This window comes from Dipodomys merriami, unplaced genomic scaffold, assembly GCF_024711535.1.
Source record: "Dipodomys merriami isolate MVZ:Mamm:240054 unplaced genomic scaffold, mDipMer1.0.p SCAF_17, whole genome shotgun sequence".
NCBI lineage: Eukaryota > Metazoa > Chordata > Mammalia > Rodentia > Heteromyidae > Dipodomys > Dipodomys merriami.
In genome coordinates this window covers 21457436-21480990 of record NW_027203048.1, presented here as the reverse complement: position 1 = coordinate 21480990, position 23555 = coordinate 21457436, and the positions used below count along the sequence as shown (strand labels likewise).

Genomic DNA, 23555 nt, shown 5'->3' with positions numbered 1-23555 from the left:
AAATCAGGTAATGAGTACATTTCTTTTTGGACAACGGTACCCTTTCCTTCCTTTCAAGTTCCAGTTTTTGGGTTTTTTAAAAAGTCAATTCTAGGAAAACTTCGAGAATTTAAAAGTTGGGAATTATTTCATGAGACAGTTCTTAATTTATATTGATTGTAACTAAATTTAAAATTTGCATGTATTTCCCATCCATTCTGCCCCACCCCATCCCCCACCCCCAAGTATTTTCCTAGAGCAGCCTGCCAGAGACCATGAGCATATAGTCCTGAGAAATGGAGAAGGCATGTGATTCATCAGCCACCAATGGTAGGCATTTGCACTCACTCAAGTCTTTGGGTGGCTAGCAAGCTCTCTGCACTTTTAGTTGTGGTCACTTCCCCCTAGAACAAGATTTGAGGAGCATAAAGAGATCATGCTAAAAAAAAAAATCTTTGATGTCAGGTGGAATGTACAGCTAGGAATGAGAAAAAGGGTGTCTTAGTACTGCCAGTGTGCTGCATTTTATTTAGGAAATGAGACAAAAATCTTCTCATGATCAGCCGCTCCATGTGACATCCCAGCCCACACTCTGCTACTGACATTTTATCTCCCACTGAACAGCCCGGCTGTTGTAACATTTTCAGGATTCTTAATTTATGTCTTGCAGGATCTAAAATCAGATGGCAGGGACTTCAAAGAAAATAACCAGTGTTGACAGGCACCTTTATACTTCAAGAAGCTGCTACACCTCAATGCTGCGGAAAGTTAGGAAACATTCTGTCCTTCTTCCAAAACATTCCCCAAAGATGGAGGTAGGGGTTGTCCTAAATAATTTAATTTCCTTTTCCACGGAGGTACATACCTATAAGGTACATACCTGCACTCGGGAGGTTAAGGCAGGATGGAAGGAACAAGGCCAGCCTGAGTCACAAAGTGAATTTTTGTCTCAAAGCAAAAATAAAAACAAAAATAAACCTTATGAAAGACCTTTCCTTCCACCCAGTATTTGCTAGAAAGCCCATTCCTTTTTCTCCAGATAAGAGAGTATAATGTTTAATTCATTACAATTAGATTAAGCAAGGAAACTTCATGGTAATTAATATTTTTTATGTATAGCCAAGAACTACGGAAAAATGAATGGATAAAAAGATAAGATGAACAATTTAACTTTCTGTATGTTTTTTAACTTTCTGAAATGTTGGTTCTAGACCACAAGTGAGGGAAGATATGATAACGATTACATTATAGAAGAGACAGCAGGGTTCCAAAATGGAAGTGAGGGCTGGGAAGGTGGCTCAGTGGTAGAGCGCTTGCCTTGCATGCATGAGGCCCTGGGCTCGATTCCTTTGTACCACATAAGCAGATAAAGGCAGAAGTGGTGCTGTGGTTCAAGTGGTAGAGTGCTAGCCTTGAAGTGAAGAGCTGAGGGAGAGCAACCAGGCCCAGAGTTCAGGCCCCATGACCAACAACAACCACAAAAAAGCTGCCCATAACTCATGCTTGTAATCCTAGCTACTCAGGATACTAGGATCTAAGGATTAGTTCAAAGCTAGCCCTTGCAGGAAAGGCTGTGAGACTCTTATCTCCAATTTAGCATCAAAAAAGCTGTAACTCAAATGACAGAGCACTAGCTTAGAGCCAAAGAAGCCCAAGGATATCACCCAAGGCTCTCTGTTCAAACCTCCCACCTCTGGGGTGGAGGGAGGAGGGGAGGAAGGGAGGAAAATTAGTCTCAAATCATTTACCTGTGAAGAAACACAAATATTATGCTCTTTCCATTACATTATGGCTTCGTAAACACAACAACTTTGGATCGGTCTATCATGAGTCTGCTGAAAATCTTTGCTCTCCAGGTTAATGATGGTGCTGAATACTTGGAGATTTGGAGATTAGACCTACCATAGCTAGGATTGCAGTGTGTATCCTGGCTCTGGAGTGCTTAGTCTTGATCCTTGTCTTCTTAGGATGGACTCATATCTATTTATCTGAAAATCAATGCCTAAGAACACAGACTTTGAGCCTGATGACTAACCAACCAAGATGCTTCATTTCTTTGTGCCTCATTTTTCTGTACTGTAAAATAAAAATGATAATTGCATCTACATCATAAGGTTGTTGTAAAGATTAAAATAGTTTACAGACAATAGTTCATAAAACAGCTTATAGACTGGGTGTGGTGGCTCACACTTTTCATACTAGCTACTTAGGAAGTAGGGATGGAGAGGATTGCGGTTCAAGGTCAGCCTGGGCAAAAGAGTTTGAGAGATTCCATCTAAACCAAAAGAATCTCAGCAAGGTGGTGGTGTGAGCCTGTTGTCAAAGCTATGTGGTGGGTCCAGGCATAAATGGGAAACTCTATTCAAAAAATAACTGAAGACAAAACTAAACAAAAACAAAAATCCCTTGAAGCTGGAGATGTTGGTTCTTGTGGTAGAGTATCTGCCAGGCAAGCACATATGTACCTGAGTTCAAACTCCAAAAAAGTATAGAAAATTCTGGCATGATCCATCGATTGCCATGTATCTTTGTAAATTTACTCACTATTCATGCACTTGCAACGTGCCTGTGAAAACTTCTGGTTAGATTTAAAAAACAAACAAAAAACTAAGACAAGTCTTTCTTGCTCCATCCTTGGAGAGTAAGAAACTTGTATTCTCCTTTTTTATACATTACCTGCACATAGTAAGAAATGGCACAAAATGCACGTCTCGATGCCTTAAGTTTAAGTTAACATGTAGGTCTTTGCACAAAGCCCGGGCATCTGTTCTTGTATTACTAAGGCCAAACCCTCAACAGCCTTAAACAGTCTTAAACAGCTCCTTGGCAGAGGCTTCCAATTTTCTTCTGGGCCCCCACTCCAAGCGAGCCTTGGAAAGCCCTGCGGGCGGGTTTAGGCTCATTTTCCAAGCCGGTGTAGGAAGAAAAGGGACTAGGAGGAAGTAAGATTTCGTTGAAAACAAAACACCAAACAAAAAAACCAACAAAAGACCTGCCAACCCGTGGATTAGGGGGCGCCGCAAGTAGCAAGACTCTCCCTCCCAAGCCCCGCCTCGGCCCCGCCCTAGCCCCGCCCCAACTCAGGCCCCGCCCACAACCCCCTACACCTGACCTCCAGCAGAGCCTCCACCGCGGACTCGGTCCGCACAGCGCTTGCGCAGTTCTTAAGGTGTCTTGACATTGCCCGTTTCTCATTGAGGGAAGAAGGAGCGTTCTCTTTTCAAAAGCCCTCGGCATAGCAAATTTTCCATGATCTTAGAATCGGCTAGGCCACTCTCCTGTCTTGAGCACCCTGCGCTGTGTCCCTGAGTGGCTACACGGAGCAGGTTTTAAACGATGATCTCCCTGGGCAGCCCGCGTCCCGGCGCGGGGTCCTTCGCGGAGCCTCGGGGCGGCCTCGGAGGAGGCAGGGTCCTTCTCCGGGGCGGTTGCTGGGGTCCAGGCATCATGTACTACAAGTTCAGCGGCTTCACGCAGAAGTTGGCTGGAGCCTGGGCTTCGGACGCGTACAGCCCGCAGGTAGGGGATGTGCTTCCCAGCTCGGACAGGAGGGATGGCAGCTCGGGCCTCCGGACCGGGCCGGGCAGGCGCGGCCGGCGCCGGGAGAGGCTCCTGCCCGCGGGCGGCTCCGGGTCCGAGCCGCGTCGGCTGCGGGGGTCGCGGGGCCCCGCGTCCCGTGTCTGCCGCTAGGCGGAGGGGCCCGGCGCAGAGGTTCGGCCTGGTGCCCTGCAGGGGTCAAGGTGACCCCCGGGGTCGCTGCTTGTGTGCGCTGGGAGGCGGGAGGAGCCGGCAGGGCCGGGAGTGTCACTTCGCCCTCTGGAGCTCGAGGCTCGGCTCTTCCCCTCCTGTCGAGGAAGGCTAGCTTTTGGCCTTCCCCACAACCCTCTTACCACCGCCGCCCCGCTCCGTCTCAGCAGCCTCACCCAAGCACGGGGTCCTCGAGGGCGGTCGGTGCCGGGCCGAGGAGCGGCCTGCGGAGGCTGGGCACGGGAAGCCCAGGCCGCGCGCACTTCCACGTCTCAGCCGAGAAGGGCCCATGGTTTGAACATTCAGATTCCACCCCAGCTCTTCCTGTCGGAGTTGCCGTTTCCAGCCTGCACGTTGCAACGAGGCAGTGTTTTTAGAGTCTCATACACATTTGGGTGGTTCAGGCACTGACTTTGCGGCTTTTAATCTATTCTGAGCTCAGTTGCATCCAGCATTCTTGACAAGTGCCTGGTTCTGGATAAGCGATAGTTATTCTCCAGAATCAGAGGCTGCGAAAAGGCGACATTCATTCCTCATCCTAGAGTAGTGTGAGAAGAAGGGTCGGTGAAACACAGTTAGAAAGCTTTGCCTACAATAGTAACAGGCCCGTAGGCTATTAAGGTTATTGTTGCCTCTACCCACCCCCCATTTTTTTTACTGTGAGACTGTACAGCCTGCTCAATGAGAAGATGTTTAAAAATGTGATTTCAGCCAGGCGCCGGTGGCTCACGCCTGTAGTGCTAGCTACTCAGGAGGCTGAGATCTGAGGATCGCGGTTCAAAGCCAGCCCAGGCAGGAAAGGCCGTGAAACTCCAATAAACCACCAGAAAACCAGAAGTGGCGCTGTGGCTTAAGTGGTAGAGCGCTAGCCTTGAGCTGAAGAGCTCAGGCCCAGAGTTCAAGGCCCACGACCCGTCAAAAAAAAAATAAAAATGTGATTTCAGTCTAAGATTCGATATGCTACTGGTTAGGATAAGGAGGGAAAGTTTTCTGGGGTGAGAGAGGAGGCCAGGGGAAGCAAATGTCTACGGTTTATCATTACTGGGCTTGTGATACGTCGTATCTGGTAAAAGTTGGATTTATGAATAATACACTTAATAGGGAGATCTCCGTGTGTTCCGTCCATAGATAGTGGGTAGTGGATTCTGGTGGAGAGATCATCTAGGAAGTATTTAGAGAACAGATGTCCATGTTTCAGTTGAAGAAAATTGATTCAAAGAACAGTCCAGAAGAGTAAAGAGTTGCAAGGAAGGAATTGCCAGTAATGTTCCAGTGGTTTCTTTTTTTTTCCTTTTTTTTTTTTGTGGGTCGTGGGGCTTGAACTCAGGGCCTGTGCGCTGTACCTGCACTCTTCAGCTCAAACCAGCGCTCTACCTCTTGAGCCACAGTGCCACTTCCTCCAGTGGTTTCTTTTGTAGAATATGTGGGCAAGTGGCCCTTTCTATCTTAGCTACTTCTAAAAGGTGTAGCTTTTAGTGCTTGGGTCTTAAGTGTTACTGTTTAAGTTTTGACAGCTATATGATCTACACTGTGAACTCCTAGGAACTTCCCTCATACTTTCCCTCTACCAACTTTGCCTGTCCACTTGCCTAATTATGACTTTTGACTTTGTAGATAATATTGCCAATTTTTGAACCTCATGTAAATGGAACCACACAGTATGTGTGGTGTATTTTTAATATATTTTTGAGGTTTTATGTTACATGACTGAGTATCACATGGATATATCACAGGTTTTTTTTTTGGTAGTGATGGGAGCAGTTCATTTAATAGAGCTTTAGCATAATCTGAACTTTGTTGCCTAAAAAGAAAAAAGTGACATTTCAAAAAAAAACAACAAAAAAAACTGATACAGAAATAAAACTAGCACCCAGAGCAGAGATGATCACAAATGCATTTGATATAGGTAGGGTTTTCAGATTCTGGCATCTCTTGAATTGTAGAATTTGAACTTCTTAAAAACTCCTCCTAAACCTTGACCCCTCACCCCTTGTATTACTCAGGATTGAATGCTGTCCCACTATGCTACTTCCCCAGGTAAATTAAAGAGTTCTTGAGTTGTTTGAGACAAGCAATACTGGGCTGGAGTCATGGCCCAGAGATAGGGTGCCTGCCTAGCAAGCAGGAGACCCTGAGTACAAACCTTAGAGCTAGGAAAAAAGAAAAGGAGAAGCAGCAGTGAGCGATAGGCTTGTCGATTTCAGAGTGATTTGGATAGCACGCATCAGGGGCTCTGATTTTGGTAATTAGGATTACTCTAACTTTTCCTTTCTTGGAGACACAAGCACACTGTAGTAGTTGGAAAGGGTGCTATTTTTCAGTGATTGATTGGAAAACATTTTCCTTACCTGTGTCCAGTGCCACAAATAAATTGAGGCCAATAATTACATGAAAAGATGATTAATATTTTAACATCATTAGTCATTAGGGAAAAGCACATAAAAACCACAGTAAGATACCACTTCACATCTGCCAGAATGCTTATAATCAAATGGCAGACAGAACCAGACAGCACATTGATGGAGAGAATGAAAAATGGTTTGGCCACTTTGATACATAATTTGGTGGCTTCCCCTCCCCCCTTTCCTCTTTTATTTCATTTCTTTCAATTGTTTATTACATTCTGCGTATATCAGGCTGACTTCACACCCCTGATCCTCCCATCTTTGCTTCCATCGACTGAGATTACAAGTATGTGCCACTGTACCTGGCCAGTTTGGTAGATTTTGCTATATGACATTTCAGTTCTCCTAATTAAGATGGCAAAATGATAGTCTAGGTAAAGAGAATTGAGAGTAAAGTGGAGAAGGGAGCTGGTGGGAAATCACTGAGTAGATAAGCTTAGATACGGAGGTAGGAGGTAGATCATAAAGGGTTTAGGTTGGTTGGTCTCCATTTTGGGAGAAGTGAAACAGTTGCAATAGTTTGCCCTCTTATCCATTTGAAAGATGTTGAAGATAAGTAAGGCGGACTCCAAGATGATGGGAAAGGAGGATGGTGATGTTTTACACAGAGAAGGAGCTTCCAGATAGGCTTATGAGTGGATTCTGGACATGCCAAGTATGAAGTGTCAGAGGGATATAGAAGGGAGAATGTCCAGCTTGCAGTTAGGAATGAATGGAGTCATTGAAACTAGTTTGTAGTCCTAAATTAGAGTGAAAGGGTGTAGAGGTTTCTAACATTTAAATTTTTGAGGTAATCCTCTTAGTTTTTTACCTTCCTACTCAAACCTAAATAGTAGAATATGAAGAAAATGTTGGGCCAGTCAGCTTTCGGGGAAATAATTTGCTTTTTTCCTTTAAAAATTATGAGCAGTTAGCGGGGCTGGGAAGGTGGCTCAGTGGTAGAGTGCTTGCCTTGCATGCCTGAGGCCCTGGGTTCGATTCCTCAGCACCACATAAGAAAAAAGAAAAAAGCCGGAAGTGGTGATGTGGCTCCAGTGGTAGAGCGCTAGCTTTGAGCTGAAGAGCTAAGTGACAGCACCCAGGCCCAGAGTTCAGGCCCCATGACCGGACCCCCCCCCCAAAAAAAAATTATGAGCAGTTAGGAACTGGAGGTATAGCTCAATCAGTGGTAGAGTATTTGCCTATCATTGAGACTCTCTGTTCAATCCCCAGCTTCACAAAGGGTAAACAAACAAACAAAAAACCCACAGTAACTCCCACACCCCCTTTCTTTTCCCACTCAAGGTACTTGCTAGGTGGTTGCTCTATCACTTTAGTCAGACCCCCAGCCCTTTTTGCTTTAGTAATTTTTCAGGTAGAGCCCTGAAGTTATGCCAAGGCCAGCCTGCCTTTGATCTTCCTATCTATGCTTCCCACTTAGCTGGGATAACAAATGTGCAGCACCATGCTCAGTTATTGGTTGAGATTGTGTGTCTGGATGTTATTACCCATGCTGACCTTGATGCATGATTCTCCAGACTCTCCCTTTCCAGTAGCCAGGGTTACAGGCATGAGCCATCTCACCTGGCTTTTTTTTTTTTTTTTTAAGGCAATTTAAATGGACTGGGAAAAACTAGCCTAAATGGCCCTTCATTAGTTTTGGAGGTATGAATTTTCACCTCTTCGAAAAGAAAGATAAGAAAGATAAGTAGAAAGATGAGGTCTGTCAGACAAAATGTGAGACCCTATCTGAAAAATAGGGCTGGGGGTATGGCTCAAAGAATAGCATGCCTGCCTAGCAGTCATGGGGCCTTGAATTCAAACACAGTACCACCAAAAACCAAAATAGTCAAACAAAAAAGAACCTGTCTCCTCTGCTCTCACCTCCTTAATACTACCTCATCCCTAAACAGCTACTAATCAGTCTAGTTTCTGTTCCCTATTCTGGGCTTGCTTTGAATGGAATCATAAAAGATGTGGCCATAGCATGTTTTCAAGAGTTGCCCATACAGTAACATATCAGTACTCCTCCCACTTTTTGTGTGCTGGTCCTGAGGCTTGAACTGAGGTACTGTTCTTTAGCTTTTTGCTAAAGACTAGCGCTCTACCCCTTGAGCTACAGCTCCCCTTGCTGGTTTGTTTGTTTGTTTGTTTGTTTTTTGCTGGTTAGTTGAAGAGAAGAATTTCATGGAATTTCCTACCTGCCCTGGCTTTCAACCACAACCCTCAGATCTTAGTCTCCTGAGTAACTAGGACAGGTGTGAGCCACAGGAACCAGGGCCACTTACTTTTATTGTATATGTATTTAACTTATGAGTTTATTAAGGCTTGAAAGGTCAGTTATTTTATAGTTTCCCTTTGGCTTTTAATTTTCTGGTCCTAAAAGACCAGGTTTTGTCCCCCTATCATAGTCTCATAATATTTCTTTTTTTTTTTTTTTTTTTTGGGTCCGGTCGTGGGGCCTGAACTCTGGGCCTGAGCGCTGTCCCTTAGCTCTTCAGCTCAAGGCTAGTGCTCTACCACTTGAGCCACAGTGCCACTTCCAGTTTTTTTCTTTTTGCTTATGTGGTGCTGAGGAATCGAACCCAGGGCCTCAGGCATGCAAGGCAAGCAGTCTACCACTGAGCCACCTTCCCAGCCTCTCTCATAATATTTCTTTACGATGTGTCTGGAAGTTTTGGAAGTCCACTGTGGGGTGAGGCGTTCCATATTAATTCATTAGCTTAAGCCAGAGGAGAAAAGAGACAGCTACAGGTTCAAAGAGACTCCTAAGTGTTTTACTGGTATGATATGAAAGTAGACCCAGGTGGTGTTCTGAAGGCTCAGAATGGGCTTCTCATCTTGCATGGTTTGCTGTGCATTGCAGAGTAGGATGTTTTGTCAACAGCTTGAGGCCTGGCAATGCAGGGTTTGAGAGAGTTCTTCTTTCCCTTGTGTAGTTGCATGGCACTGCCACTGCTCTAGACAGCCTGCTCCTTGGAAGATTTGCTTGGATACCCAGACATGCTTTGAACTATGCTTTCTTTTTCTCCTCAGGGATTAAAGCCTGTGGGCTCCACAGAAGCACCTCCTATCATATTTGCCACACCGACTAAGCTGACCCCCAGTTCCACTGTTTATGATTATGCTGGGAAGAACAAAGTTCCAGAGCTGCAGAAGTTTTTCCAGGTGAGGGAAGACATTTGAGAGAGAAACCTGTGAAAGCAAAAGGTTTAAAAATCTCTTCTGAAGGGGCAGGGAAGGTGACTCAGTGGTAGAGCGCTTGTCTTGCATGCCTGAGGCCCTGGGTTCAATTCCTCAGCACCACATAAGCAAAAAAGAAAAAAGCCAGAAGTGGCGCTGTGGCTCAAGTGGTAGAGCGCTAGCTGTGGCTCAAGTGGTAGAGCTGAGGGACAGCGCCCAGGCTCAGAGTTCAGGCCCCACAACCGGACCCCCCAAAAAAAAAAAATCTCTTCTGAAGCTGAATTTTAGACTGGTCTATTACCCAACCTTCTTTTTCTTTATGTAGAATTCTCTTGATTTTAGTTTCAGCCATACATAAACTAATAGGAAATTTCCTAGATAATGCTGATGACAGCCAGCAGGGCGGTTAGGGCCTTATCACAATGTTAAATGTACACAGGCTTTTGTATTGCATATATATGCAGTTCCTGTCACCTAGTTTATATTTGTGCTTGTGACATGCAGTGTCTTTTGGTAACAAGTTTTCTTCTAATTACTTTTTCTTGCTTGACATTAAAATTCACTCAGCTGTTGATAGGAGTTACCAGAGGTCCTCTTGGGTAGCTGTGCTAATCAACAGATAGAAGACAGAATTGAAATTTCAAATGTTATTAATCTACTTAGAGATAATTGAAACTCTGTGACCTAGCTGTGTCTCATGTGCCACGGGACTGGCAGAGCCCGCTGCCATTGCAACAGGATCGCTGTCTCCTGAGAATGTCATTTCAGGTCCATTCTGGAGATAGTGTTCCTCTGGTCTGATTGCCTTGATTCCCCTTTTATCTACTAAGTAAGATTTAAGAGGACTTTGAACTCTTGAGAGCTTTTGGAGACTAAGCAAAATATAATGGATTAAATATCTATGGAGTCTATTTACCAAATGGGGCTTTAACTATTTGATGGAAAGAAGGAAGCTGATTATTTTCTTGAGCTTATTAATTGTTCTGGTGTGTTATGACTTTGTCAGAAACCAAGCTAAATGTACTTGGAGAGCATTTCTTTTTCTCCTTTCTTCCTTTTATGTGTTTGCATATGTGTGTGTCCATGTGTTGGGTGTCCATGTGTGCATGCAGTGTGTGTGCATGTATGTGGTTCTGGGATTTGAACTCAGGGCCAGCTGTTTGCTATGTAAGTGTTTCAGTATTTGAGCTGTATTCACAGCCCTTTTTGCTTTTGTTTTTAGATAGACTCTTTTCTTTTGCTCAGGACTGGTCCCAGTCCTCTATACTCCTACTTGGGGTTATAGTTGTGTACTACCACATTTAGCATCTTTATTGAGATGGAATCTAACTTATGCCTAGGCTAGCTTCAAACCAAGATTCTCTTGATCTCTGGATTATAGGTGTAAGTCATTATACCTGGCAGCATTTTTGGTATCTGGTGGTATCTTTGCCTTTAAAAAAAAAAAAATTCTCCAGTGTGCCTTGGGATTTGGGATTTGTTACATGATGTTGCCTCAGATTGATTTGGAGAATGGCTTAGGACCTACCAGCTTTAGCTGCCTTTTTAAGGAAATATAGACCATTATTTTAGTTAGCTCTCTGATGCATTAGAGCTTTTCCACTCTGTTTATGGATCAGTTTCACAGTAGATACATTTATTCTTTATTGTGCTAACGTTATGAACTCTTCTGACCCATACCCTTGTTAATTCTCATTCATTCAGAAATCTGATGGTGTGCCCATCCACCTGAAAAGAGGCCTGCCTGACCAGATGCTCTACCGGACCACTATGGCGCTGACTGTGGGCGGCACCATCTACTGCCTGATTGCCCTCTACATGGCTTCTCAGCCCAGAAACAAGTGAGCTCTGCTGCAGACAACAGTTTGGTTTTGGCATAGACCCTTTGAAACTTCAGTTTTCATTGTTTGTTTTTCTGAAAAATCATTTTGTTTCATTGTTTCCTCTTGGATGGCCTCCTTAACATTGTTGCAAAACAAAGAGAAAGATATGAACAGTATTTTGGTTTGTTTATGAAATGTATATGGCCTGTCAGATGTCAGAGCTCATTTGACAGTTAAACTATTGTGCTGTGAGTTTGGGCTCCTGATTTCCCTGGAGAGTCTGGATGAAGGTGGAACACAGGATCATTAGTGTCAGTCTATGCTGAGGTCCTCAGGGACCTAGAGAGTTTTTTTTGTTTTTTTGGGGGGGCGGGGGTCCGGTCGTGGGGCCTGAACTGTGGTCCTGGGCCTCAGCACCACTTCCGGCTTTTTTCTTTTTGCTTATGTGGTGCTGAGGAATTGAACCCAGGGCCTCAGCCATGCAAGGCAAGCGCTCTACCACTGAGCCACCTTCCCAGCCCCTAGAGAGTGTTTTTTAAAGCATGTAATGCACAAGTCTTTCTGGATTTGTATGTGACTGAGGAAGGAAGACAAGCCAAGGCCAGACACTTGAAATAAGGGGCTCAGGTTAGTAGCACCGTGGGGGATTTTTCCATCTTGCAGCAAAATGTTAATAGAAATTATTTGCAGCTTGCCTGTGTTTGTTTCAAAGGGTTATTTGCCCCAGCCCAGATCATGTTATGTCTGTGTTCCCATGGGAACAGCACACCTGTTAGTGCTGCACTGCACACTGGCTCCTTTTGTGAATGTGGCCGTGCCACAGATCTTCCTCTACCTTTTAAACATGTTACTGTTCTAAATTATGGTTTATTTGACTGTGGAATAAATACATGTATACAAATTCAAGTGTGAAGTTCTTTTCAGTTTGATCATCTTTCAAAATAATTGCTGAATACTAGAATTTAGTAAACCTGAAGTACCTGTGAATTTTCTTTTTATTTAGCCACCACATAATCTTTATGAAGTAGTTTTTCAGTCAAATAATAGATGTCTCCTGGCTGGTTAAATGGCTCTTTATAAGAAACTTTGCAGCCAGGCACTGGTGGCTCACGCCTGTAATCCTAGCTATTCAGGAGGCTGAGATCTGAGGATCAAGGTTCAAAGCCAGCCCTGGCAGGAAAGTCCGTGAGATTCTTATCTCCAATAAACTACTGGAAAACTGGAAGTGGTGCTGTAGCTCAAGTGGTAGAGAGCTCACCTTGAGCTGAAGAGCGCAGGAACAGCGCCCAAACCCAGAGTTCAAACCCCACAACCAACAAAAAAAAGAAAAGAAAAGAAACTTTGCTTTTTTGGGAACTGTATCTGCATGCACAGTTTACTTCACACACTAGTGTCCTATGTTTTCATGACTGCTGGGAAAGTAAGGTAATGGTCAGCAGTGACTCCTACTTGGATAAGAGATGGTGTTTGAGCCAGATGCACTAGGGAGGATCAGCAGGAGAACCAGGAATTCAGACCAGCTTGGGCCTACACGGTGGGCTCTTGTCTCAAACCTGCACCCTCCAAAAGAAAAAAAAGGGTGTTTGAAAATACACAATAGCATTTTCACAGGCTAGGAAACTTGTTTTTGTACAAATCTAAACTTTATATTCTTTTTGGGGTTTGCTTTCTGGGATTTTTGTTTTGTTTTTGGTGTTACCAGAGTTTGAACTTAGGGCTTTAGTGTTTACTACACAGGCTGTCTAATACTTGAACCAGGCCCTTTTATTAGGTTTTGAATAGGGTCTTGCTTTTTCTCTGGGCAGACCTGGACTGGGCTTCTCCTATTACTGCTTCCCACATAGCTGGGATGATAGATGTAGGCTGACTGTGGGAGGTACCTGATTGCCTACTACATGACTTCCCAGAAACAAGTGAGCTCTGCTGTAGAGAATGGTTTGGTTTTGGCATAGACTCTTTGAAAGTTCCACTTTCATTGTTCATTTCTTTTTTCTTTTTCTTTTTTTTTTTTTTTGTTGGTCGTGGGGCTTGAACTCTGGGATTGGGCGCTGTCCTTTTGCTCTTCAGCTCAAGGTGAGCACTCTACCGCTTGAGCCACAGCACCACTTTTGGTTTTCTAGTGGTTTATTGGAGATAAGAGTCTCACCGGGGGCTGGGAAGGTGGCTCAGTGGTAGCGCGCTTGCCTTGCATGTATAAGGCCCTGGGTTCGATTCCTCAGCACCACATAAGCAGAAAAAAAAAGCCAAAGTGGTGCTATGGGTCAAGTGGTAGTGCACTAGCCTTGAGCTGAAGAGCTTCGGGACAGTGCTCAGGCCCAGAGTTCAGGCCCCACGACTGGACCCCTCCTCCCCCCCCCCCCAAAAAAAAAAGTCTCACAGACTTTCCTGCCAGGGCTGGCTTTGAATCGCAATCCTCAGATCTCAGCCTCCTGAGTAGCTAGGATTACAGGCGTGAGCCGATTGTTTCTTTTTCTTTTCTTTCTTTCTTTTTTTTTTTTGGTTGGTTGTGGGTTTGAACTCGGGGCTTGGGCGTTGTCCCTGTGCTCTTCAGCTCAAGGTGAGTGCTCTACCACTTGAGCCACAGTGCCAGTGGTTTTCTAGTAGTTTATTGGAGATAAGAGTCACGGTCTTTCCTGCTTGGGCTGGTTTTGAACCTCGATCCTCAGATCTCAGCCTCCTGAGTAGCTAGGATTACAGGTGTGAGCCACCAGCGCCTGGCCTCTTATTTATTTATTTTTACTAATTTTTGGATTTTTTTGTCATGGTACTGGGGTTTGCACTCACAGCCTTACACTTGTAGTCAGACACTATCGCTGAGCAGTGCCACTAGCCCTTTCCCAGGATTTTACTTTGAGAAATTTCAAGAGTACAGAAAGATTGGAGAATAGATAATGCACAGCTGTGCATCACTCACTTAGGTTTTCAGTTATCAGTACATTGCCACTGTTCATTTTTCGTGTGTGTGCACACAGACATTTGTTTTTTGCAGAATCACTCAAGGTTAAGTTATGGAATTATAGCAAGTCGGTTGTTTATTTCAACTAAGAGTAAGGACATACTCCTTCATAACTGTACAATTGTCTGACTCAGAGTTAATGGTGATAAAAATTCTGCCATCTTAACACATGCTCTTTTTAAAATTTCCCCAAGTGTTTTAATCATGTATTCTTTATGGTAGTGTTTTTAACAAGTAATATTTCCCATACCATACAATGCAATTAAAATACAACCATTACCACTATTCATTTTCACCATCCCAAAAAGAAAGCCTGTATCCTCAACAGTCATCTCCTTCCTCACCCTCACCTTCCAGCCCTAGTCATTGCTGCCTGTTCCGTTTTCGTGGAGTTATCTTCTCCAGATACTTCTTGTATTTATCGTACAAGATGTGATCTGTGGCCACACCCTCCCACTTTGGTAATGTTTTTTGAGGCTCATTCATGTATTGTTATTTCATTCCCTATTGTGGCTGAATAATATTTGATTTAACCTGCTTATCTGTTAGTGGACGTGGGTTATTCCCACTTTGGGACTGTCATGAAGAATGCTCTAGTGGAGGTGGTGAACAAGCCTTTGCGTGTGTGTGTTTGTGTGTGTGTGTATGTATGTGTGAATGTGAATCATAAACTCAGGGCCTGGGGGTTGTCCCTGAACTTTTCTGCTCAAGGCTAGTACTGTACTACTTAACTGCAGCTCCACTTCTGGTTTTAGTTTTGGTTTTGGTGGTTAGTTGGAGATAAGATTCTCACAGACTTTCCCATCATGGTTGACTTCAAACTGTGATCCTCAGCTCAGGATTTACAGGTATAAGCCATCAGCACCAGGATCACTAGTGATTTTTTTTTTTTTTTTTTTTTTTTTGCCAGTCATGGGGCTTGAACTCAGGGCCTGGGCACTGTTCCCGAGCTTCTTTTGCTCAAGGCTAGCACTCTACTACTTGAGCCACAGCACTACTTCTGGCTTTTTCTGTTTACCTGGTACTGAGGAATTGAACCCAGAGCTTCATGCACGCTAGGCAAGCTCTCTACCACTAAGCCACATCCCCAGTGATTCTTGACTAAGTATTAAATGATTGTAAAAGGCATTTTTCTGTCCTATATTTCCTCAATCAGCATCTAATAACTATCCCTGTCATCCTTGTTTTGATCTCAGGTGTGGCCCACATTTGGCCTCTGTTCTGACAGGCCTCTGTCTTGTCTGTGGGCATTTTCTTATTTGCTGACAAGAAATAGTTTCCACGTGACCTTGTATTTTTCCCCTTTCCATTGCTTGTTTTTAGGTATGTCTGTTACTATGTTTAGACATTTTCCTTGTCTTGTTTTATTTTTGCCTATATGATACTATACCTTCCAAATTTAACTTATAGCTTAGATGTTGTTTTCCATTATATTCCATTTTAAGAACTTAGCTGGTCATTGTTTAATAGACATTATTTATTTTAGCAGTACTAAGGCTTAAACTTAAGGCCTAGCACTTGCCAGGCAGGTACTCTACCACTTAAACCATGCCTCCAGCCCTGTCACAATATTTGTTTTGCTTTTATAATCATGACTTTAATACTTCATAATCTTTACATGCTGTTTTACATATTGAACATGTTTGTAGGGTAATTTCTAGAAGTGAGACTTAAGAAAAAGAGAATATATATCACTAATTCTGGTAGCTATTTCTCCCTAGAGGTCATACTGGCTTACCTTTCTGTCTCATAGGATTGAGAGTGCTAGACCCACCTCACCGTCGCCAACAGAATGTATGATTAGACTTATTCTTTTGTCGGTTGTAGTGCTTGAACTCAGGACCTAGGACCTCTAATGCTCAAGGCTAGTGCTCTACCACTTGAGCCATATCTCCACTTACAGTTTTTCTGGTACTTAGTTGGGAGATAAGTCTCATAGCCTTTCCTGCTTAGGCTGGCTTGAACTGCAATACTCTCAGATCTCAGCCTCCTGAAATAGCTAAGATAAACAGGTGTGAGTCACCAGCATCTGGCCACAAAGAAATTTCTGTCCCATGCTGGATAGACACATCAAAAAGTCCCATCTGCTGGGTTCTGGGGGCTTACACCTCTACAGAAAGCTTAGGGACATGGGCTGGGAAGGTGGTTCAGTGGTAGAGTGCTTGACTTGCAATGCATGAGGCCCTGGGTTCGATTCCTCAGCACCACATAAGCAAAAAGAAAAAAGCCGGAAGTGGCACTGTCGCTCAAGTGGTAGAGCGCTAGCCTTGAGCTGAGGAGCCCAGGCCCAGAGTTCAGGCCCCACAACCGGACCCCCTCCCCCCCCCAAAAAAAAAAGAAAGCTTAGGGACAGCACCCAAGCCCTGAGTTCAAGCCCTAAAACCAGCACACAAAACAACACACACACACATATGCATCCACACACATTTCTTTGTGGTTTAAATTGCCTTTCTATTCTTAGTGATATTGACTACCTTTTGATTTTTAAAAATTTATTTCAAAGGTAAGCTGTATTTGCATTTTTGTGCACTATTCATGTACCTTGCCACTGATCTCTGGGGACTTGTTGATAATGCTGTAAATGTCACTGTTCTGTCATGCTGACTTCCTCCAGAAGTCTTTGTGCTGCTGTCTGAGCGATAAAACTTTTCTGATTACAAGTCTCAGAAATACATTGAAACCAGCTGATTAGCTGGGCAAGGTGGCTCACGCTTGTAATCCCAGCTGCTGGGAAGGCAGAGATCAAGAGGATTTTGCATTGATGCCACCTGGACAAAAAGTCTGTGACACCCTTATCTCAACAAAAAAGTTTGGTGTGGTGGTACATGTATGTATTGCCAGCTGTGTTAAGAGCTGTGTTGAGGCTTGTTTCCAGACCAGCCTGGACAAAACACAGACCTTATCTGAAAAAAAAACCTGAAAACAAAAGGGGATGCTGCGAGTGGTAGAGTACCTGCCCAGCAAGCGCAAGGCCCCAGATGCAAACCCCAGTACTGTGACAAGCAGAAAAAACTGATGCAGAAAAAGGGAGTTCCCAAAAGCTGGGCCTTCCAAGGGGACAAGGTAAGTGTCCGAAATGTCAGCATCTGGGTTGTGCTGATGATGGAGTCTTTGTCTCTGCAGACTAGCTCTCTTTGTTTCTCATGGCACATGGGAGGCAGTAATCATCAGCCCTGAATACCAGAAGGAGATGTGCACTGGCCCCTTTGCGTCAGTGTGCTCTGCTGCTGTACTCAGCGGCTGGTGGTGGCTGTGGCATTTGCAGGGGAGCTGGGCTGGCCTGTTCTCAGATCTTAACTGATGCTCAGCCTTTCCCTCACTTGCAATTAAGAGTTTTTCTTTGAAGTACCTTGCTTTTGAGTACCTTGTGGGTGAGACTGAGATGGGTTTGTTTCCCTAGAGCCATCCCCTGGACAAGCTTGGCTCTTAGTGCTGCCCAGATGAGGTGTTAGTGGAGGACATTTCCTGGCCTTACCTGTCCCAGGTCACATGCTAGACCAGATCCAGATGCCAAAGAAGTGAAGTGTGCTGGGGGGGGGGGGTGGCACTCCGCGAGTGGGTGTGGGGAAGCAGTCCTAGGACTTGAGGACTTGAACCTGGGCCCTAGGTGCTGGCCCTGAGCTTTTTTTTTTTTTTTTTTTAATTTTTTATTGTAAAGATACTATACAGAGGGTTACAGTTACATGAGTGAGGTAATGAGTACACTTCCTATTGAGCATTGTTACCCCTCCATTGTTTTCCCCCTACCATCCCTTCCCTCCCTCCCTTCCCCGAGGTTCTTTTTTTTTTTTAATTGTGATTAAGTGATTACATAATTTCCCAAGTTTCACAGTATTGTGGAATAATGATGCTCATCCCTTTTCCGGTTGTGGCGCCGCGCGTGGTGCGGGCTCGTCTGCGTCGCAGCCAGGCCGTCCCAGGGCCCGCTGCAGTCCGTTCGGGTCTTCGGACGTAAGAAAACCGCCACCGCCGTGGCCCCATCAAGGTGAACGGGCGACCCTCGGAGACGATCGAGCCGCGCATGCTGCAGCGCAAGTTACTGGAGCCTGCTCTGCTTCTGGGGAAAGAGCGGTTTGCTGGTGTGCACATCCGTGTCCGTGTGAAGGGCGGTGGTCGTGTGGCTCAGATTTACGCTAAAGCCCCGGTGGCCTATTTCCAGAAGTATGTGGATGAGGCTTCCAAAAAAGAGATCAAAGACATCCTCATCCAGTACGACCCCACCCTGTTGGTGGCTGATCCCCGACGTTGTGAAGCCAAGAAGTTTGGAGGCCCTGGTGCCCGTGCCCGCCACCAGAAGTCCTACCGATAGGCCCATTACAGGGTCCAGATTGGGGCTCACCTTTGTAATAAAGATTGTGGGATTTTAAGGTTAAAAAAAAAAAAGGGCTGGGAAGGTGGCTCAGTGGCAGAGCGCTTGCCTTGCATGCCTGAGGCCCTGGGTTCAGTTCCTCAGCACCACATAAGCAAAAAGAAAAAAAAAGCCGGAAGTGGCGCTGTGGCTCAAGTGGTAGAGCGCTAGCCTTGAGCTGAAGAGCTGAGGGACAGTACCCAGGCCCAGAGTTCAGGCCCCACGACCGGACCCAAAAAAAAAAAAAAGTCACAAGCTCATTCTAACTTTCCTGGAGCAAATTGTCTATCAAGGTCTATAACATAACGGTGTACAATATACACCATACATGTGATCAGCAGCATGGGGATATTTAGTAATGGTTCGACCAGATGAGTGGATGTTCTTTGTTTCTTAAGTCCTGTTAATTTTGTCGTATCACCTAACATTTTGGATTTAACATCCACTTATCAGGGAGACCATGTACCATTTGTCTCTTTGCTCTTGGCTTACCTCGCTCAACATGATTCCTTCTAGCTCCATCCATTTCCCTGCAAATGCCATTATTTTGTCATTTCTAATGGCTGCATAATATTCCATTGTGTATAGATACCACAATTTTTGAATCCATTCATCTGTGGTGGGGCATCTGGGTTGTTTCCATATCCTAGCTATTGTGAACAGTGCTGCAATAAACATGGAGGTGCACGTGTCCTTGTATATTGGGTCCTGTTCAGAGTAGATGCCTAGAAAGTGGTATGACTGGGTCGTAAGGGAGGTCAATCTTTAGCTTTCTAAGGACCCTCCAGACTGCTTTCCAAAGTGGTTGTATAAGTATACATCCCCACCAGCAGTGTAATAGGGTTCCTCTTTCTCCACATCCCCTCCAGCATTTGTCGTTGGCTGATTTGTGGATGTGGGACATTCTGACTGGGGTAAGGTGGTATCTCAGGGTTGTCTTTATTTGCATTTCCTTCACCACCAGGGATGATGAACATTTCCTCATGTGTTTCTTTGCCATTTTTATTTCTTCATCTGAGAAGTCCCTCTTTAGTTCCCTTGCCCATTTAGTAATTGGTTTGTTAGGTTTGGGAGGGATTAGTTTCTTGAGTTCCCTGTATATACTGGATGTTAACCCCTTGTCTGACATATTGCTGGTAAATATTTTTTCCCAATTAGTTGGTTGTCTTTCTAGCTTGGTTGCGATAGATTTAGCTGTGCAGAAGCTTTTTATTTTAAGGTAGTCCCATTTGTCGAGTCTCTCTCCAATTTGTTGTGACCCTGGGACTCTGTTCAGGAAGTTCCTTCCTGTGCCTATTAGTTCAAGTGTCTCTCCTACTCTGTCCTGCAGTAGTTTCAGAGATTCAGGTTTAATGTTAAGGTCTTTAATCCATTTTGAGTTGATGTTGGTGCATGGTGACAGGCTGGGGTCCACTTTTAGTTTTCTGCATATTGGCCCTGAGCTTTTGCTCAAGGCTAGCACTTGATCACTTGTCTTCATCTCCACTTTTCTTTCTTTTTCTTTTAGTTTATTGTTTATTATTTATAGTTTTTATATATATAGTTTATTTATAGTTTATAGTTTATTATTTAGTTTATTTTTCTTTTAGTTTATTGGAGATAAGAGCCTCACAGACTTTCCTGTCCTGTCTGGCTTCAATCCTCAGATTTTAGCCTCCTGAGTAGCTGGGGTTATAAGCGTTGAAGCACTAGCATCTAGCGTAACAAGGGAAGTTTTAAGGAAATGAGTTTTTCAGTCTTCTGCGTCGGTTAAATTTCCTCACATCCAGCAGCTTCAGAACACACCTGGCATGAGGGCTCCTTATGCTGCTCCTCCACATAAGGAAGGCAGGCCTGACAGATCGGTCTGATGCCCTACAGTGGGGCTAGTTCTGAATATGGCTAACACTGAGAAGGAGTCAGCCTTACTTGAGTATGTAAGAAAGCCTTTTACATGTTTTAACAAAATTGAAAGTTTTAAGATTTAAGGAGGTGCCTACTGAGGTGTCAGTTAATAAAAAAATATTCTTGGTATGCTTGATAGTCTTGATCACTGTATAACAGCTCAGGAGTTCAAAGAATTCAATTATATTGCTATTATATTATTTCTTCCTTTCAGAACCAGGAGTGGAATATACTTTTGTTTGGTTTTGCAGGGCTGGGATCAAGCCTAGGCCCTTGTGCAGCCCTCCGCCTCTGACTTATAAGCTCTAGAGTGAGCTCCTGCTGGTGGCATGCAGCTACCGCAGTAGGGGGTGGAGGAGAGTGGTTTGGATGAGGTGATGGCCCGCAGCAGAGTTGTTTACTTCCCACCAGAAGCACTTAGCAGTACTTACAGTGCAGCAGGCAGCGATTCAAACTTACTGTGACTCTTTACATGTTAAACTTAGGAGTTCACATAGTTTTTTCAAAAAAAATTTAGGGGTCGGGTCCTGGTGGTTCACACCTGTAATCCTAGCTGTCCCTCAGCTCTTCAGCTCAAGGCTAGCACTCTACCACTTGAGCCACAGCGCCACTTCCAACTTTTTCTGCTTATGTAGTGCTGAGGAATCAAACCCAGGATTTTATGCATGCAAGGCAAGCACTCTACCACTGAGCCACCTTCCCAGTCCTCTTATGAGACTTTTATCTCCAATTAACCACTCAAAAACCAGAAGTGGCACTTTGGCTCAAAGTGGTAGAGTGGTAGCCTTGAGAAAAAAGAGCTCAGAGACAGTGCCTAGGCCCTGAGTTCAAGCCCCATGGCCACCACCAACAACAACAAAATTAGGGTCCAAGTAAAACTGAAAATGGCTATTCCACTTTTTAAAAAAGAAGTATCTAGTTAACCTCGTACCCCTCCCTCCTTTGTCTGTTTTCAGAATTGAGTCTCCGTCCTCCCCTGCCCTGCCCCTCATCCCCGGGATTGGGATGCAGCTTTCAGTGGCACGTTTTTGGCTGAGGTGACTTACAGAATGCTGGCCAGTTTCCTTTTCCTCCACTGCTTCCCTGGCTTGCTGGATGTGGAGGCTGTCTTCTGATTTACCTGTTTTATGGTCAGCAGCTTTCTAGACCTCTCCCTTTTTGGCCCATTGATTTTCAGTGGCTAGAGGTCATGTCTCCTACAGTAATAGATAGTTGCCGAGAACTCCTATTTCTGGTCCCCGAGACTGATGTGCCAGTTTGATGTTGGGTCACTATTCAAGCACAACGTTTAGTCTGTTCTTGGTGCTCCTCTTGCCAGGCTCACTGATATATATCACTTCAAATATCAGCTAGATAGCTTTGCCTTTTCTTTGAGAAGCAAAAAAAACTCCTTTAAAAGTCACTGTTAGGGCCCTTTCCAGGGTGTCTCAGAGTCAGGTTCATAGGCCATGTGGCAGGATGCTATGGTGTTCAGGAGCTCTGTTGCCTGTTGTCCTCTGGGAGTGAGCAGCCAGGGGATTTGGTTGTGGCAGAGCAAGTTTAGGTAGAGGGAAGCTTGAAGAAGGAAGGAAGGATGAGGATGGGGTCAGAATGGGTTGTTTGCATGCAGTCTGCACTGCTGCTAGCTGCTGTCACTTGTACCCAGAATTGCTGGCCTTTCTCCAGCTACTAGGGGCCTGCAGTGTGTTGCATGGGCTGCAGGTTGGGTAGCAACCAGGAGTGGTAGCTGCTTGCTTTAGACCAGAGCCTGGTGAGCCAACCCCCAAGGCAGCTGCTGCACAATACTGATGGCTAGGAATCGCATTCTTCAGATAGCATCTTCCTCTTGTTCTCAACAGCCAGTCAGTCCAGGACATCATGCCTTCTCTTGCCCTGACCTTTTCCATGGTCACTGGCATTTGTCATAATCACATGGCTGTACTTGAGGGCAGAAGCACAGGTCCTTCATACTGCCTGACCTGTACTAGCCAGACTGGAGGCTCTGCTTACTGCAAATGTCACATTCGGATAGAATCCAGCTGGTGCTGCCTCTGGCTCTGGAAGTGGTGGCTTGCCTCTCAGGAGGGAAGCGCTGAGCTCAGTGCAGTAGGGCCTTGGCATGGCTGAAACGGTTCATGTTAAGGGCTGGGTCTGGGTAGTCCCCTACCTAGTGTTGGGAAGTAGGTGCAGAAATGGAGGTGGTTCCTGAGGCTTCTTCCCAGGCAGGGGGCTCATCACAAACTTGAGCTCTCCTAGGGACTGACAGAACAGCCAGGAAGAAGCAGCACTGGAGTGCTGGTTCAGGTGGGGCCCATTCATAGTCTGCTGTGTCTGTTTAGGCTTAGTTATGTGAGCCAGGACTCAGCTCTGGCCCTGGTCCTTAGGAAGAGCTAGCACAGGTTAGGGAAAGTGCCTTGCCACAGGAGTGATGATGTTCCAGAAGCCACTAATACCTGAGAGGCTCCAAGCTCCCCTCCTTCCTGCTCTCCCGCTGCTTGGGCCACCAAGCCTCTATGTTATATGGGAGATTAATTTGAAAATTGAGTGGCAGCTGAATGAGTTGATGTTGACTTCAAAGTTCACTGGTGTTTAATTAGAGCCATCTCCAGACTAAACCTGCTCCCAGGAAATTATTCTGACCGAATAATTAAAGAGAATAAAGGTTAGATTTGTGTTTCTGGCTAAGTCTGTCTTGCATTCAACATCTCCAAAACATGAATTCCATTAACCTTTTGTGAACCAACATTAAATTGCTTTCAATTAGTTGTCATTCTAATTAAAGTAGAATTGTACAGAGGAGCCTTTGTTTTTACATGGTGGCTGTTCTCTGTCTCCTGTGGAATGGAATCCTTTGGAGAGGGGCTATATGTGTGCTACTGCCCTGCTTCCTTTGCTGTAGAAGGACAGCAGGTGGGGCTAAGTAGGCCCTGCAGGTGACGGGATGTGTGTAACTTGGGGATAGGTATCCTGAGGTCAGGGGTGAAAATGAAGGATCAGCTAGTCCCAGCTCGCTTGGCAGTTGGGGCTACTCTGCGCTGCTGGTCTGAGGAGTCACAGTCTTCTCACTGGCTTTGGGAAGGGAGTGTGCTGCACTTGGTGAGACTGATACCTAGACTGTGATTCTGGACCCTGGGTGCCTTGGATGCTGGCAGCCTTGCTCAGGTGGCCGGAAGGGGACCCCAATCCTCATCCTGGCCTGTTTGAAGTCTCAGTACCCTGGCATCCAACACTTAGAGGCTCCTGTCTAGTGGCCAGGGCAGAAGGGATGGCAC

The 23555-nt window shown here is 45.0% G+C and overlaps 1 protein-coding gene and 1 pseudogene across 1 annotated transcript; both read left to right on the top strand.

Annotated features, from left to right (window-relative positions):
* The first annotated feature begins 3349 nt into the window (after nucleotides 1-3349).
* Cox7a2l (cytochrome c oxidase subunit 7A2 like) lies at nucleotides 3350-12017 on the top strand. The gene is made up of 3 exons (XM_070025473.1): nucleotides 3350-3498; nucleotides 9147-9278; nucleotides 10998-12017. Exons 1-3 carry the CDS (start codon nucleotides 3427-3429, stop codon nucleotides 11136-11138), a joined length of 345 nt encoding a protein of 114 aa, XP_069881574.1. The 5' UTR covers nucleotides 3350-3426; the 3' UTR covers nucleotides 11139-12017.
* A 5939-nt stretch (nucleotides 12018-17956) lies between these two features.
* LOC138829334 (small ribosomal subunit protein uS9-like) lies at nucleotides 17957-18828 on the top strand (annotated as a pseudogene).
* The last annotated feature ends 4727 nt before the right edge of the window (nucleotides 18829-23555 follow it).